This window comes from Lichenostomus cassidix, chromosome 1, assembly GCF_008360975.1.
Source record: "Lichenostomus cassidix isolate B80296 chromosome 1, HeHo_3.0, whole genome shotgun sequence".
Taxonomy (NCBI): domain Eukaryota; kingdom Metazoa; phylum Chordata; class Aves; order Passeriformes; family Meliphagidae; genus Lichenostomus; species Lichenostomus cassidix.
In genome coordinates, this window is record NC_139479.1 from 85,855,147 (window position 1) to 85,870,692 (window position 15,546).

Here is a 15,546-nt window from a genome sequence, read left to right on the forward strand (position 1 = left end):
CACTGCTGCATCCATGTCTCTCTGCAGCTTCACCACTGCTCCCAGCTTTCATCCTCTCCTGGTTCTGCACCTTTATGCCTTCCTCAGTGGAAAATTATTCTGTGGCTTTTCCCTAAACCTTGAGGATACTTTAGGTCATACAATAGACTCAAAGCAGAGTTGAGATTAAGACTCTCACTGTGAGCTTTGATCCATACCAGAGAGAGCACTTTGCAAGAAATAAGCAGAGCAAAGGGGAGACTAAGCTAGTCCAGACCCCAAAAAATTTAATATAACAAGATAATATGCAGTCTGAGTGACAATAGCACTTGGTGACAAGAATCTAAAGGAAGCAATAAATGTCTGAGTTTGTTTGTGATGGAGAATCAAATGTGTTAATGGAAAGCAGATTTTTTCATGAGGGCGAAAACTGAAAAACAGGATGAAACAGAGACCAGAGATGGGAAAACTGGGTTCTGTTGGATCAGGCTGGTCACTACATGGATGAGCAGTTGGTTCAGAACAGGATCTGCAGTGGTCCCACACTGCTTGTCACAGTGACTAGTGCACCAGCATGACTGCCTTGCACAAATCCATGTGACCACTTGCTAAACAGAAAATGGTTGTGCAACGAAAGCAGAAAACAGACTTAGCAAGTCAGTCATGTGTCTATCAGGCCTGCTGAAGCTTATGGAAAAGGAAGAGACAGTTCTTGTAAATACTGCAAAATTTAGTGTGGTATAGCATAGAAAAAAGATTTATCAGAGCAAGTGAATTGTTTTAAAAGTTACAGCCTGCCTCCACTAGAAATGGAATACTTTCAAGTAACACCAATTAGATTGTCTTAGCAATATATATTTTAGGAAAATAAAAATATTTCCTTTCCTTGTCTAAGACAGCCTGAGTGCTGCCTTTTCCCAGCAGCATAATATGAAGACAACTGTCTCTTGTCTGATAACTCACATTGTAAATACACAGCCAGGCTAATGCATAAGCGACAGACCAGAGCCATGTACCCCAGCTTTCCCAGTAAGCATCCCACATATCTTCAAAGAGTCCTTCCAAAAGTGTAGAAAATGTTAGAATTGTGTCCTTGGTCTGATCTGCAGAAAATCTGGGGGGAAAAAAAAAATTAAAAAAAGCCAAGAGACAAAAATTTTCTGTGCAAAAAAAAAGTGCATTTTATTTACCTGCTGGCAGGACCTTTCTCACGATGCGTAGAGTGGGAGAAAAGGTTGTGGTGAGTCACCTCCTGGCACTGCTCCATCGTGGCCCATCACAGTGACATTGGCAGAGTGTTCACACCTTCTTTCCTCTCAAATTAAACCAGTGATGGCAGAGTCACCCACCAAACTAGCAAATGCTCTTTCTTGAAGTAGCCCTCAAAGAAAGGCTTGGGAGGTAAGACTGCAGCTTTGCTTAGAGCTAAGACTGCAGTCATGCCTGGGCTCTCACCCGGATACCTTCCCAAGGGAGAAGCAGCCCCATATCTCTCCAGCTACTGAGGTGTCTAAAATTTAATTGTCCTCTTTTTAGAGCACAGAATTAAATAAAAAGATTTGTGCACTGGGCATGCAGCAGTGAAATCTACCTCCAATAAAATGTGGTTTGCTGGAGGCTTTTTCCCACATTTCTTCTCAGTCACAGGAAAAAATTGCTATTCTTGCCTGGTATGCAAAGACAGTCATGAGAAATAACCCAAGGAGAAAGTTGTCAGTGATGCTGTGACACTCTGTAATGCTCTAGTCTTTTAAAACAGCACTAAAAACTTTGACATAGCTGATGTCACTTGTGACCCTTGGGGTTTTTCTCCTGTCCACTCAGCAGTAGTTCACGCCAAGAATTCTGCAGTGATTCATTTCTGGGGGGTAGTGTGGTGGCCACAAGAACTGCCTACATGCTCACTTGTATGTGATGACCACTTTCAACAGAAAAACAACCCATCCTCCAACCATTTAATTGCAAGCAGGTTCTGCTTTTGAAGCTTCTTTACAATTTTCAGTACTAACCAGATCTAAACTAAAGCCTTGTTCCCTAACCCCAAGTTTATCACAAAAACTACATGAAACATTAAATTAGGGCTCAGCGAATCACATGCTTTGGCCTCAAATGATTTTTTTTCTCTGCTTCCACTTTTGACAAAAAAACCCATAGTGTTAAGAGTTAAGTTTGAGCTGGATATGCTTATGAGGTTGGATGGCTGGGCTTTATTTTTATAGTTGGGCTAGAATTGAAAAACAATCCTAGACAGATTAGCCCAGGGCACTCCTGAGCTCCAAGGCTGGTTGCATACCAAACTTAGCAAAACACAGGCATGAGCTAGGAACACAGCAGCCAGCAACAGAAAGCTTTCAGAAAGCCTTCATGAGATCCCTGCTTTTTCAGACTACATTGTTCCCTACTCTTTACTTCTTTTAGGCTTTGAGGAGCCTGCTGACTCTGGAGTTATATTAGCCAGATTCCCCCATGAGGTACACTGGGGTCTGCCATCTTCTCCTTCCTTTCACTTCATTCCATCCTCTTCCGCTGAAGGATGTTTTGCTCTCATATTTTTTGAGAGCAACCCAGAGGCCTGAGAATGGTCCAAGGAATGCTGCAGGCCCTGAGCTACAGGATCAGCTCCTGGGGCAGTGAGGTTCTCTCTCCATCCCTCTGCTCCTTTCCAATATCCGCTACTGAGTGTACATAGGCACAGTCTCAAAGGACATGAATGTCACATTCCAGACAGAGGGAGTAAAGCATCAGTGACAGGGGAAAGGGCTCCTCCTCCCCCCAGCAGAGAAGTTGAGAACCAGACTAAGAAGAGAGCAGGGGCAGCATTTCAGATTCTTTAGCTCTGAGCAGGATTCATAACCTCCAGCCACTTTCCCTCCCCCTTCCTGCTATACTGGGAAAGTATTTACACACAAACAAAAGGACTTGGGCAAGCAAGAACCAGAGAAGGCAATCTTTTTAGCTTAAAAATTCGTAAGAAAGAATAGTAAGGGAATTAAAGGTGATTTGCGTGGAGGCTGAGAGAAATTATCACTTCCAGTGGAATAAAACAGCAAATCCAGATTGCTGAGCTACCAAAAGAAGTTGCAGGGTAGGTGCTGGTGACATTTCAGGGTGCAGTCTCAGGCTGTGATAAAAGAATGAGAAGGCCCTACAGGATAAATGGTAAAATCCAAATCAGATATTTATTTCATTTTTTTTATTTCAAAACCAGGAAACAACCACATTAATAAGCATATAAAATCCATCAGAAATATTCACAATGCTGTTACAGAAAAAGAAAATAACAAAGAGATACCATGTGAGAAAGAAAGGCCTACACATTTCGGTCCAAGCCAACACACATCTGATGCAAAGTATGGAATGCTCTTATGCACAGCTGTGAGGGGAATTTCCTAATATACAGTTACCCATATAGAAATATCATGTCTGGATGTGCTGGAGGGTCAAAGGAATGGCACAGAAATCTACGTAACTGAGCCAAAATATCAAAATTGGGAAAGAAGTCTTATATAATACTTCTGAGAATAAATATCTGGCATGTAAGCCTGATAAAAAGCTAGGGAAAACTGGATGTAATATGATTGCATTGTGCAAAGCTGGGACATTTCAAATTAATTCACAGGAAACATTTAACAGCAGCAAATTTAACTGATGTTTGCAACTGTTTCTCATTAGGGAAGATAGAAATGTCATCACTAGTTACTGAAAACATCAGACTGACCCCCACCCAGAATATACATCAATGGGAATTTCTCTAACCTGCTCTAAAGCATTATGCTAGCAAGAAAGCTTGGGCTATCCATGCTACAAAAGTCTTGTTGTCATTCCAGCCTTTCTAAGCCTCTCTTCTAGGCTATCCAGTAGCGAATTCCAGCAGGTAGACCTGAGTTTGACCAAGTCCAAAAGCCACAGACTTGATCTCAGAATAGCAGGAGTTTAAATTGGACCTACCTCTGTTCTAGCTACAGATATTTTGTGCAGGTCTAGGGCAGGCACAGACCTGGAGCCTGCCACAGAATGCTGCAGTGAAATAAAGCTGCCCCTCTTTGGCTGCAAGTGTACCCTATGGGCTGCTTTTTGCCTGCCTGACCTGAGCTGTGCTAGCTCAGCAGCAAGGGTGGGGGAAACACCAACTCAACTGCCCAGCAGAATGACAAGTGAGGAGACTTGACATTTACTGATGCACAATTACTGCCTGCCACATCCCTTTGAACAGAGGCACGAGTACAGAGCTGTACACATCTACACAGCACACTGGTGAGCACCACAACATCATGCAGATCTTCCAGAGAGGATACATGAGGCATAAAAACATCTGGCCTGCAACCAAGCAGGGGACTGAGCACTACAAACCTCTTGCACTGCTTAACTAGCAAATTCCAGTAGCTCTGGTCTCTAGTTCTGCATCTCTACCTTTATGAACTTACATGTACCACAACTGACCATGCCTGTGTCCAGAAGGGTCATGCGACATGCCTCTGTAATATTTATAGCAACAATTGCTAAGAAAATACAGCTTTGAAAAATAACTTTTGTCCTCGCACTCCTTTAGCTGACAATCTGCAAATTTCAGACTTAATGACATACTAGACTACAACAGAGAAGCCGAAAAGAAATAAAATTAGGAGAAGGCAGGAAAAATTACCTTCTGGTTTGCAATCATCACCCTCAATCATCCATAGAATGCTTAAAATCATGTCTGAAAATATAATCTAACAACACCCATTTAAGCTGCAATGTCACACTCTCATCAACACTTGAGAACAATTATTTAAAATAGCCACCAAAATCCCTAATAACAGATTTTAGTGCAGAAACATACCTCTTCCCACAAGTACACAACTCTTTGAATTTCTTTCCAGAGGGCACAAATAACTTCGAGGTGATGTGCATAATTGGCTCTGCTGTACATACCATCTAAAATGCTCAATCTCCTTTTTAGTACATTTCTCCTTTACAGTCTTATTGCACCTCAAGTCTACAGCATCTTTTGTTAGAATAGCTATTTCTCTTAAACTTCTCCAATTTCTTTATCTGTACATTTTAGTGCACCATTAAAAAAATAAATATTTACAAAGTGACATACAAATAAATAAACTGAAGTATGGTTTCACTCTGTCTATACAAAAAAAAAAAAAAAGAAAAAGGAAAAAATATGCATGTGACTTGGTCCCCTTTTTCCTGAGGCTAAAAAAAGTGCACACTGGATAGGAAAAAGCAAGATGGTTTTTTGGTAAGCTTGCTAAATTCCAGTGTAACACTGTACACACGCACACAAAGTAGACTCAAAGGGCTGGGGACTTGTTTAGCAGGTCACTTCAACTCACTACAAAAATAGTAATTAGATTCAAATACATAATGGTCATTGTGTGCATAAGTATGTTAACCCCAAACGGCAATTTAACGTGAGAAAAGTAAAAATATTGCCAGCTCTTCTCTGTTCTCCTGATGTTTGTGGCAGGGAAGATGAGATTATTTTTGCGAGTGCCAGGTGCTTTCCAGTATGGCAGATCACCCATAATATCAGATTTGCTTAATGCTGGCAGGCCTGGCAGAATGGGCGAGCATGTGGGTGAAAAGAAGAAAATAGCAGCAATTGAGGAGGGGAAAAACATCCCAGTTCTCATGGTTTTCTTTACTTATTCCTTTAATGACTCTTTAAGCATGTAAGAGTTGTAGAACAGGTGTGCCACGGATCTTAAGCAGCTCGTTTGTCGGCTTGTATGCTGTTCAGCTCCACCATGGGGCTCTTCTGGGGTGATGAAGCAGTGTTTCCTCCTCGTCCTTCAAAGCCTCTGGAGATGTCTTCAAAAGTCCTGCCCTTGGTCTCTGGCACTTTGAAGAATGTGAAGACAAAGAAGATGACCAGGAAAACAAGGAAGATGAGGAAGACATAGGAGCCACATAGTTTCTGCAGGGAGGACAAACACAAAAGGTTTTATTTTCAAATTACATGTAAAGTCATTCACTGTTGACAAATTAAAATTCCAATACCTTTCTCCAACCTTTCTCCTTACTGACTTTTTTTCTCATCACAGCATTTAAAAAAATTGAAATCAGGTTCCTATAGGCTTCTGAAGGACTTTAATCTTCCTGAGAGTGACCAAAATTGAAGCTTTTAAAGCAAAAGCCCTGATGTGCTAAGATGCCTCTTCCAAATACTTGTAAACTACAAGCAGTTAAGACAGCAGAATATACCATGACAACAGCCTTCAGTAACAATCATAACACTGACTCAGAGACTTCTGGAAGACTCAACAGCTGTCTTCTCAAAGCAGGGACAACTTCCAGGAGAGGTCAGGCCGATAAAAATCATGTGTCAAAGTCTTCAAAGATGCAGATTCTACTACATTTCTGGACACCTATTCCAATGCTGCAGTGCTCTACAAACCAGGACTTACCTCTGCATAGGGGAAGAGCATTCCCACCAAGAAATTGGAGGTCCAGTTGGAACAACCAGCCACTGCCATGGCTGCAGGTCTTGGGCCCTGACTGAAGAGTTCTGCCACAATGAACCACGGGATAGGGCCAGGGCCAATCTCAAAAAGAGCCACAAAACCAAAAGTGGCAACAATGCTGATGTATCTGATCCAGACCACAGTGTCCTGCAAGGGAACAACACACCATCAGGTGCAGTTTGAGGCAAACACAGCAAAGCACAATGCCATCTCTGGTGTCATAAGTTTCTGAGCTGCACTGGGAACACTGTGGCAGCTCCCAGAATCAGAAAATTGCTCTCTCCACTGCACACTTGGCTCCACCCCCAGCTCCACCTGCCCGCAGAGAGCATGGCAGAACAAAGCAGATGTGCAGTTTTATAGGTCCCTGCTGGGGTCAGCCCAGACAAGAACACTGATCACTCACCTTTAGAGCCAAAGCAACAGTCATGACAGCAGCACACACAGCCATGCCACCCAAACCAACTAAATGGAGAGTCCGGCGCCCTGCACGCTCCACCAGGAACAGCTAGAAACAAGGCAGAAGGAAGAAAAATCCATTACTTTGGCAGTAAAAGCAGGACAGGCTCCCTTGCTCAGTGTGTCCTGCACCTCTTAATCTGCTTGTAAGCCACAGTGACCGTGGTGACCTCAGTGCAGGTCATCAGGCTGTCATCATTAGCACCAGTTTTTCCTCTCCTATTCTTGCTACTGCTTTCTCTCATCTCTTCCCCCCCATGCACCCCTTTTCTACATTCTCTTTCACCTAAGATTGCAATGCCTCTTTCTGCCCCATCTCTCCTCCCACAGTGCCTTTGATACACTTTTCTTTGCCCCTACAGGTCAGTGCATAGCCCAGGGCTTTGCCACATGTGTCTGTAGGGACAGCAGACACAGGGTTCTGTTCCACTCACCGACACCACAGTGAAGACTGTGTTTACCACACCAGCTCCAATGGTGGCATAGACAGGCTGTTTGATGCCAGCTCTTTCAAAAATCCCTGTAGAATAATAGAATACCTGGGAAGAGAAGAGAAAGTAGGACACAGTCATGATTCCATCTTTGAGAGCATGTCCCTCATCCTCTGCCTAATGGCTTGCACACCCAGCAGGGAGTTTCTAAGCAGCACTCCACACTATAAAACAGCATGCTTCCAGTCAAGGTTCATTCTCTTGGTGCAAGGCTGCAGTGTCTTGCCAGGGTATGTGTGGGGAAAGTGAAAGCTGCAATATCCACTTTCCATCTCAGCCATATGACAAAACAGTTCTCTCCACACCAGTGGCAAGTTCAAGTTTAGCCAGAGATAAGGGAGGCCCAGAAGATGGGATAGGAAGATAACTCACAGCATTGATGCCTGAGAGCTGCTGGGAGAGCTGCAGCATGATGGCAATGATAATGGCTTGGCGGTAGTTTGGAGAACGGAAGAGCTCTGGCACAGTTGCTTTCTTCTCCTGGGACATTTTAGCACTTTCTTCTTTCATCTCCTGGATGTCCTGAGACACATCTTGATCACCACGGAGCTTCTGGAGAACTGGAAGGAGGAATCCAAAGATGTCAGGTGTCAAACACACACCTACTGGCTGTGAGGAGTGTGTGTGTGTGTGTCCCATCCTGCTGTTGCAGGGAGGGCACAGGAGGAAGACTGGAACATTTCCAGTCGGTGTTGAGGCCTGCTACACAAGGAAGACCAAGCCTCTGCAGGCAGCCTTGCTCTTCTCTTCAACTCAGAGGTCAGGGTGCTGTGATCAGCACAGAAACCAGGCACAGGTCCTGCTCACATTGACTGATCTCCAAGCTTGTGTTTGATCCCAAATTCTGTTCATACCCTTGCCAGAGCCAACCCCAGCCCTGCAAGCTCCTTGTTAAATGCCAGCCTATTTCCTGCCTTTCAGAAGGAGCCGGCAAAGTGGCACCAGCTGGCCCTGCTACATCCCACCAGGCCAGGAGCCACTCCTCACAGCTTAATCCCACCTGGAGCCTCTGCTGGGATGCCAGGTTTCTCATGCTTCCTGGCACTAGTACAACCTAAAGGATGGGAAGGTAGGCCAGGCCTGATCCCCTCCGGGAATCACACCCTAATCCACCACAGGCTCCAGAATCAGTCCTAGCCTCCCACTCAGGCTCAGTGCAGGCTGGGAGCCAGAACACTGCCCTACCCCTCTGAGATGAGTCCTTACCTGCTTGGGCTTTTTCCTCCTCCATCTTGTTGATCAAAAGGAAACGGGGGCTCTCGGGGCAGAATATAAGACCCACACACTGCAGGACTGCTGGGAGGATTGTGAACCCCAAAAGCATTGGCCAAAGTCCTTCAGTGCCCATGATTGCCTCCAGTCCAAAGATCTACACCAAGAATAAGAGAGAAGTAAGAGTGATTTTAAACACTTCAATCCCTCAGCCCCACCCCAGTATGACAGGACCACAGACTGCACCTGATGGCAAGTAAACCCCTCCTTACCCTCCACCAGCCCTCCTTCCCCACCTGAGAACAGGATCAGGTTGTGCCAAGCCTACCTGAGCCACCAGGATGCCCACAACGATGCCCAGCTGATTGAGGGTGCCGAAGGCTCCACGGACACTGGTGGGTGAGACCTCGCTGATGTACATGGGCACAAAGCCGGTGCAGAGGCCGCAGAAGACACCAATAACAAAGCGGCCAATGATCAACATCTCCACTGCCTTTGCTGACTTGGAGAAGGCCATGAGAAGGCCACCAGCAAAGGCCAAGATATTCACCAGAAGCATGGAGTTCCTCCTGCCAGGGTAAAGATGTCAAGACTGAGCTTACACTGATAATACAGCAGAAATATCACTGGGGAAGTGGTAAAGGTAAATCTGCCCATGATCTCCCATCTCAGCTGTGTGAAGAGAACGGATTAATTCCAGTTCAGCTCCTGCCTTGGCCTGCAATCCTTTTTGCAGCCACATTCTTGCTACCTCCCCAGACATCTCTTCCCACCTCTACCCTGTTCCTCCCAATGCTGCTTTGTAGAAGGGAAAACTTTTCCAACAGCTTGCATCCCTCTTCCCAACTTACCTGCCAAATCTGTTGACAAACAGACTGACTGAGAAGGAGCCAATCATGCCTCCTACTGAGAAGATGGCCACAGAAAGTGACCACAAAGAGGTGAGGAGCTCTTGTGATACGGCCTTCCCACTCCTTTCTGAAAGTGTTTCATTGAAAAACTTCGTAATGATCTGCAAGAGAAATCAGGTGGAGACAGTGTTAGAATCCAGAGGTATGCATTTTGCACTGGGGAGGGGGGAGACTGTCTTCCCTTTGCTTCCATGAAAAACAGAGATAGACCAAAAAAGGCAGCAACAAGTTATACAAGGGGAAGATGAGGGCACAGAAGGAGGAGCTTTTACTGAGAAGTAGCAGCATGATGAGGGAGAGATTGCTTCATGGAATGGGGGGGCAAGCAGGGCACACACAGGACAGCAGTGTTTATTAAGGAAAACAAGCTTATCTTCTGATAATTTCAAATGATGAGAGTCACTGGTGGTTCTTGGGAGGAGGCGTGAGACAGTTGGGAGTGAAATGGAACAAGACAACATGACCAGTGAGTGGATGGAACATTTCTGGCAGTACCAAAACACTGGCAGCAGGGACAGGATTTCTGCTACAGAAACGGAGACACAAGGCTTCACTGAAGTGAGCCTGCAAAATTGTTTATGTTTTACATAATGCTGTCCCATTGGGACGTGATAGGGCCACGTTGCTGATTTGCCCAGCATCCCCTTAGCTAAAGAGGTACATTCTGGCACTTACTAGGGGGGACAGAGTGCCTGCACCCAGCAGATGGCAGCAGGACATTAGCTAGGGAGGACTGACCCCATCCCCCATCCCGTCGTGAACATCCCTTCCCGGAGACAGGGTGGATGTGGTATTCGTGACTCAGTTCTTCAGAAAGGAACCATCTTAAAGTTACATGAAAACCACATCTCTCATTTTCTTCACCTCCTGTTTCTTAGGCTACAGTCATGGGATGATTGGGTCAGAATGCCCAAGTCACAACCCTTTTACAAGCACTGAAGCTATACTTAACACAAGGAATGAGTAAACAAGTAAAATAAAGAAGCTTGAAATAAACTAAATTAGGGTAGCTGTAATCCCTACCGACCCTTAACTGTTTTCTGCACGCTGCTTCTACATTCCTTCTGCCATGGTTGGTTTATTCTGACTCAAAACTCAAGTGGCTCACATTCCTCTACACACCACATATGGCAGACAGAGCCCTCCTGCCCTTCCTGTGCTCCTAATTAAGAGAATTAACCTCTGTTTGCTCTCTCTTCCTCCAAAGTTCCTGTTCAATGTTGTATTTGAAAGGGGGGTTTAAATGCCTTATTGACTTCATAAATCAGAATCAAATTATTGGCTGCTTGGGAGACAGTCCCTCTCCTTTCTAAACCGTTTTCCCATCAGCCCCTCACTCATCACAGCTCCCCAGCTCATTCTCTCTCACCTTCTCAGGAGCATTAATTACACCAGTGTTGTACCCAAACTGCAGAGATCCAATGGCAGCAATGCAAACAGCATAGACAAGAGGTGCTGTGATTTTCTGTGGAAAAACAGGCAACAATTATTTGGTTAGTTTGGCTTTCTGCACAACTTGAGATTCTCTTCAGCTTAAACAGCAGCTGCAGCCCATAGGTGACATATGCAAGTGCACCAAGGGCAGGGAATGGGCTTTTATCCAGCAAGGGTGGATACCAGTAGCATCCCTAGCACCCCCCTCCCAGGAAAGGGAGATGCAACTGTACAGCAGGGAAAAGTTCTGTGACTACAATAGGAGAGCTTGTCAGGGCCTCCCCTTTATTATCTCCTGACCTTCAACAACTATTCTCAGCTCATTAGTAATGAATACACTGGCTGCATTAGTGGCTGTTATTTTGGGTTGATCTGCTTTACAGAAGCTTTTGCTGATCTCTGGCGTGTCATGAAAGAAGGGTCTAACTCTTCCCTGCGCCAGCTGACAAGTTCCCATAAATTGAGCCTCAGATCGGCCCATAAGCTACACTGGCAGTCACTCGTAACAGTTACAACACGCACTCTTCAGCAACAGGCTTGTTTTTCCCAGGCTAGAGCTTCCCAACCCTGCCCCAGGGCACCTGGCACTGCAGCATGCCTCAAGAGGTGGCAGCAGTTGCTCCCAAGCTTCCCATCTATTTTTCTTTAAGCTGTGGCAATAGTTAGTATTTCAAATGAGGCACACTCCCTGGAATTTCAGTATATCTGAATCTCTGTTAAATTAAAATAAAAACCGCTGAGCCCACGGAGCCATGGGGAAAGCTTGAAGGTCCAACCTCAGAAGTCCCACAGACTGAGAAATTTAAGTGTCAGTGAAAAGCACTGACATTTTATTCATTTTTAAAGCTTGTGGCCTTTAAGCCAGCTCTGAGTGAGGGAGGTGTGGGGGAGCAGGTGACTCAGGAGTTGGCACTTAGGCAGCCACGGCTTGAGTTGGCACAATTGGGAAAGATTGTGTTCCTTCTTGTCTCAGGAGGTTTAGAAGCTTTTCCAAAAATATTAAAACTTCCTTTTCCAAGACTCTCCAATTATTGTAGATAAGCCTGGCAGAGTAAAGTACTTGGTGGAGCCTACTGTCACAGCTCTTCCAGTCTCTCTAGCTCAGCCCCAATAGTAGTAGCTCTCAATACTGGCCCAAAGTTTTTGTCAATAACCTTCTGTCAGTGCTCAGGCCACCACCACCAATCTTTCAAGCCAAGCAAGTATGTGCTTTTGGCCTGCACACCCCTCAGACAGAACCAGTTCGGCCTCAGTAAACAGAAACTGGGGAAATTACTCTCAGGCATGGTTTCCTCCACCTACATCAGCTAAATGTCCCAGGTCAGTGATGGGAGACAGATGGGACAAGGGGCAGATGAGCACGGAGGTAGCATCCACGCCTGAACACACCCTAGGCAGTCTATGCATTCTCCCCAGCACCCTGTGACCGCTCCCCTCATTTTTATCTCAAGGAAATGTGGCGCAGAACCACAAGGACAGAGCTCTTTCAAAGCATATGGATGCCTGTAGAAGTGCATTACAATATCCAAGCAGTTTTAAGACTCCAGGCCAGGTATGGTAAAGCTGCAGACAAAACCCAGACCTCCACATGGTTCAGGCAAGAGCACCTTTCCCCCAGGACTCTGCTTTGTCATGGCTTGCAGTGATCACAGCTGGCCTTTTTCTTCTGGGTGCTGCAGGGACCAAAGATCCCTGCTTTGTGGGTACCCCTCACTTACATGGCACATAAATAAGCCATAAAGAGGGTAGCTGTTCTACCCTCTTTCATACTTCCTTCTCCTGGCCTTTGCCTGCTATTCATCTCCTACTCAGCCACCTACCACCTAAACATCACATGGCATGACCCATCCCCTCCAGTGAGCCAGACTGTGATCTAATGTATGGATCATTTGTTAATGCTGCAAGTGCCTCACTTCCCAAAAGGCAAACAGGGAGCTCAGAAATAGTACAGCTACACCCACTCTATCTAAAGGCTCAAGGCTTTAGAGGTCTGTACACCAGCACGGAATTCAAACCACCACCCCTCCCTCCGACCACAGGCATCGGCAGCACTCATTTCCCAGGAGATGCTCCTCAGCAGCTCCCCGCCTCCCCTGAGTGGAACCCCAGAGCTGTACAACTTGTTGAGCCCGGCAGGAGCAGCCTCTCCGCGCTCCTCTGAGCGACCTTGACCAGACGCTCTCCTTTCCTCTGCCTCATCCTCTCACACTGCCCGCATCTCCCATCAATATGGCGATGAGAGCCCCGGCCTTCTCCATTTGTGGCTGTTCCCGTGGAATTCCTGGGCATCCCGCAACGGGTTCAGCTGGGTATTTGCTGGTTCCCTTAGCACATTCGAACACACAGTCATGAGCTCACTCCACTGCTGCACATGAGCAGACACCGACAAATGTCCTCTGCTCTGCATATGAGAGGGAGGGAAAGGATACCCTCTGCCACATTCGTCAAATTTAAAAATGCCTGTTTCAGTCATTCCACCACCACACCGCAAAAAAATGCTTTTAAGACCAATCCTCCGTTTAGCATCCTAGCCCCTGGGACGAACCGAGCGCGGCGCCGCCAGCGGAAAAACCTCGTGATCAATACCCTACAACGCGGACAGCATCATGTGCATCATCAGGCCACGCGCACGAAACCAGATCGATCCCGCGACCTGCAACAACCTCTCCCAAACCGTGCGGTCCTCCCCCACAGCCGCCCAAGGGCCGAGCAGCGGCCCTGCCGGGACCAGCACCGCATCCATCCCCGCCGCGACACGCACACACCCGGCGGCGGCGAGCCCCGGCCGCGACCGCATCCTCCCGCCCGGCGCTCCGCCCAAGAGCCCGGGGAGCCGAGCGCCGGCCGCAGCGGGGGAGAAGAGGACGGGAAGGAGCCGGCTTAATTCCTTACCTTTTTGGAATCCATCGTCGGGAGCTCCCAGAGCACGACTGCCGGCGGCCGGCGAACGGCCGCCCGTCCCCACCTAACGGAACCCGCGAGAGGCGGTGGCTCCGCGCCCGCCCACGCCCGAGACTGCTGCGAGCCCGCCCCGCGCACGCCTCCCGCCCGCGCCCGCCAGCGGATTTATGGGCACAGCCACGGGAGGGGAGGGGGAGGGAGGGGAGGGGCTGGGCTGCTTAGCATCCCATCATTGTGAGAAGAGGAAAAAAAAAAACAAAACCACCCGGAGACCAAAACACACGAAACATCCCCCGGAGCTCACGCCCCTGTGTGACGGGAATCTGCGTGCGGGGCGGCCGGGCGGTGATGGAGCGGGCCGGGCGGCGGGGCTGCCATGGAGAGCAGCCCCGCTCCCGCGCCCCAGGGACCGGGCAAGCAGTCGCCGCACCTCGCATGCCACGCGCGAAACGTTGGCTAATGGCACAATCGATGCTTTCGGCGGTTTGCACAGGCAGCAGCTGCGCGACGGAAAGCGACTTCTCTCTTTGTTATTTGTTGTGTTTAAAAATAAATATATTTATTATTCGGTCTGCAAGCTACAGCAGCAAGGCCGGCAGTGACGGTGCGGAGGCAGCCGCACGAACAGCACGGGGCAGAAGCCTGAAGTCAAATGCTGTGCTCTGCGGGTGCTCCTCCCACCTCGCAAAGCTGTGGATGAAGTTCTGGGTATCTGGGCTTCGGGGGATTTTTTTGTTTGTTTGGCTGCTTGCCAAAAATATATTATTTCCTAGGATGCTAGGACCTTACGGGGGCAAAGCTGAAGCTGGATCTAGTCCCAGGCTTATACCCTTCCTTACAAGGGCATACAGTGACAGGACACGGGGGAATGGCTTCAAAATGACAGAGGGCAGGTTTAGGTTAGTTCAGAGGAAGAGATTGTTTACTGTGAGGATGGTGAGGCACTGACTGTGACTGCCCAGAAAAATTGTGGATGCCTCATTCCTGGAAGTGTATAAGGCCAGGCTGGATGGGGCTTTGAGTGAAAAAATAGGGAATGTCACCACCCATGGCAGGGAGATTTGAACTAGATGATTTCTAACATCCCCTCCAACTCAAACCATTTGATGAGTCTATGATTCAATCAAACACTACTGTGCTCCACAGTCGTTTTACTATCCATCCTTCAGGTCAAACACTTGCCAAACTCTTCTAGGAGAATAATGAAGAGTTGTGCTGTGAATCAAGCAAAAGTGCTGTCAAACAATAAAAGTCTTCCCTAAACAAAGAACCTGTCAAGGGCCTTGACTTCAGGAAACAGCAACAGCTGAGGGCTGGGGGCAAGGACAGTGGGAGAAAGCTCACTTGCCCTGTTTTTTATTGTTAGAAAAAGTACCTTGAGATCACACACCACTTTTGCCATCAAATTCTGGGGAACTGGAACAATCATGTTTTAAATTCGATTCTGCTGTTTATTTGGTGTTGTCACCTGGCCACACATAACTGGAAATTAGCGGATAAAAGCTTTCCCTCAGTCACTCTCAGAAATACCTGTTTATTTTATGGCATTTATGAGGGTGAGGGATAAACACCCTCATGGGGTATTTATGTGTTATATTTTTTGATAAATATCCCATCAGTATTCTGTGTGTTGTCGTTAAAATATTATTGCCATCAGAAAAAGTGTGGAAGAGCACAGGATGCCTGCAGTCCTCTTTCTTCGGT

The 15,546-nt window shown here is 47.0% G+C and overlaps 1 protein-coding gene across 1 annotated transcript; it reads right to left on the reverse strand.

Moving 5' to 3' along the window:
* Positions 1-3,157: 3,157 nt before the first annotated feature.
* On the reverse strand, positions 3,158-14,037 carry LOC146445087 (solute carrier family 2, facilitated glucose transporter member 3). Its single transcript, XM_085067287.1, has 10 exons — positions 13,834-14,037; positions 10,877-10,972; positions 9,448-9,608; positions 8,925-9,165; positions 8,591-8,753; positions 7,757-7,944; positions 7,328-7,432; positions 6,841-6,942; positions 6,378-6,581; positions 3,158-5,887 (listed from the first exon to the last, which is right to left on the reverse strand). The coding sequence occupies exons 1-10, from the start codon at positions 13,846-13,848 to the stop codon at positions 5,675-5,677; spliced, it is 1,488 nt and encodes a 495-aa protein (XP_084923413.1). The 5' UTR covers positions 13,849-14,037; the 3' UTR covers positions 3,158-5,674.
* Between the last annotated feature and the right edge of the window lie 1,509 nt (positions 14,038-15,546).

Coding starts and splice junctions, on each gene's coding strand:
- LOC146445087 (XM_085067287.1), bottom strand. Junction 9,166..9,447: donor TTTGTCAACAGATTTGGCAG/GTAAGTTGGGAA, acceptor TTACCCTGGCAG/GAGGAACTCCATGCTTCTGG. Junction 6,943..7,327: donor CAGTCTTCACTGTGGTGTCG/GTGAGTGGAACA, acceptor CCTTGTTTCTAG/CTGTTCCTGGTGGAGCGTGC.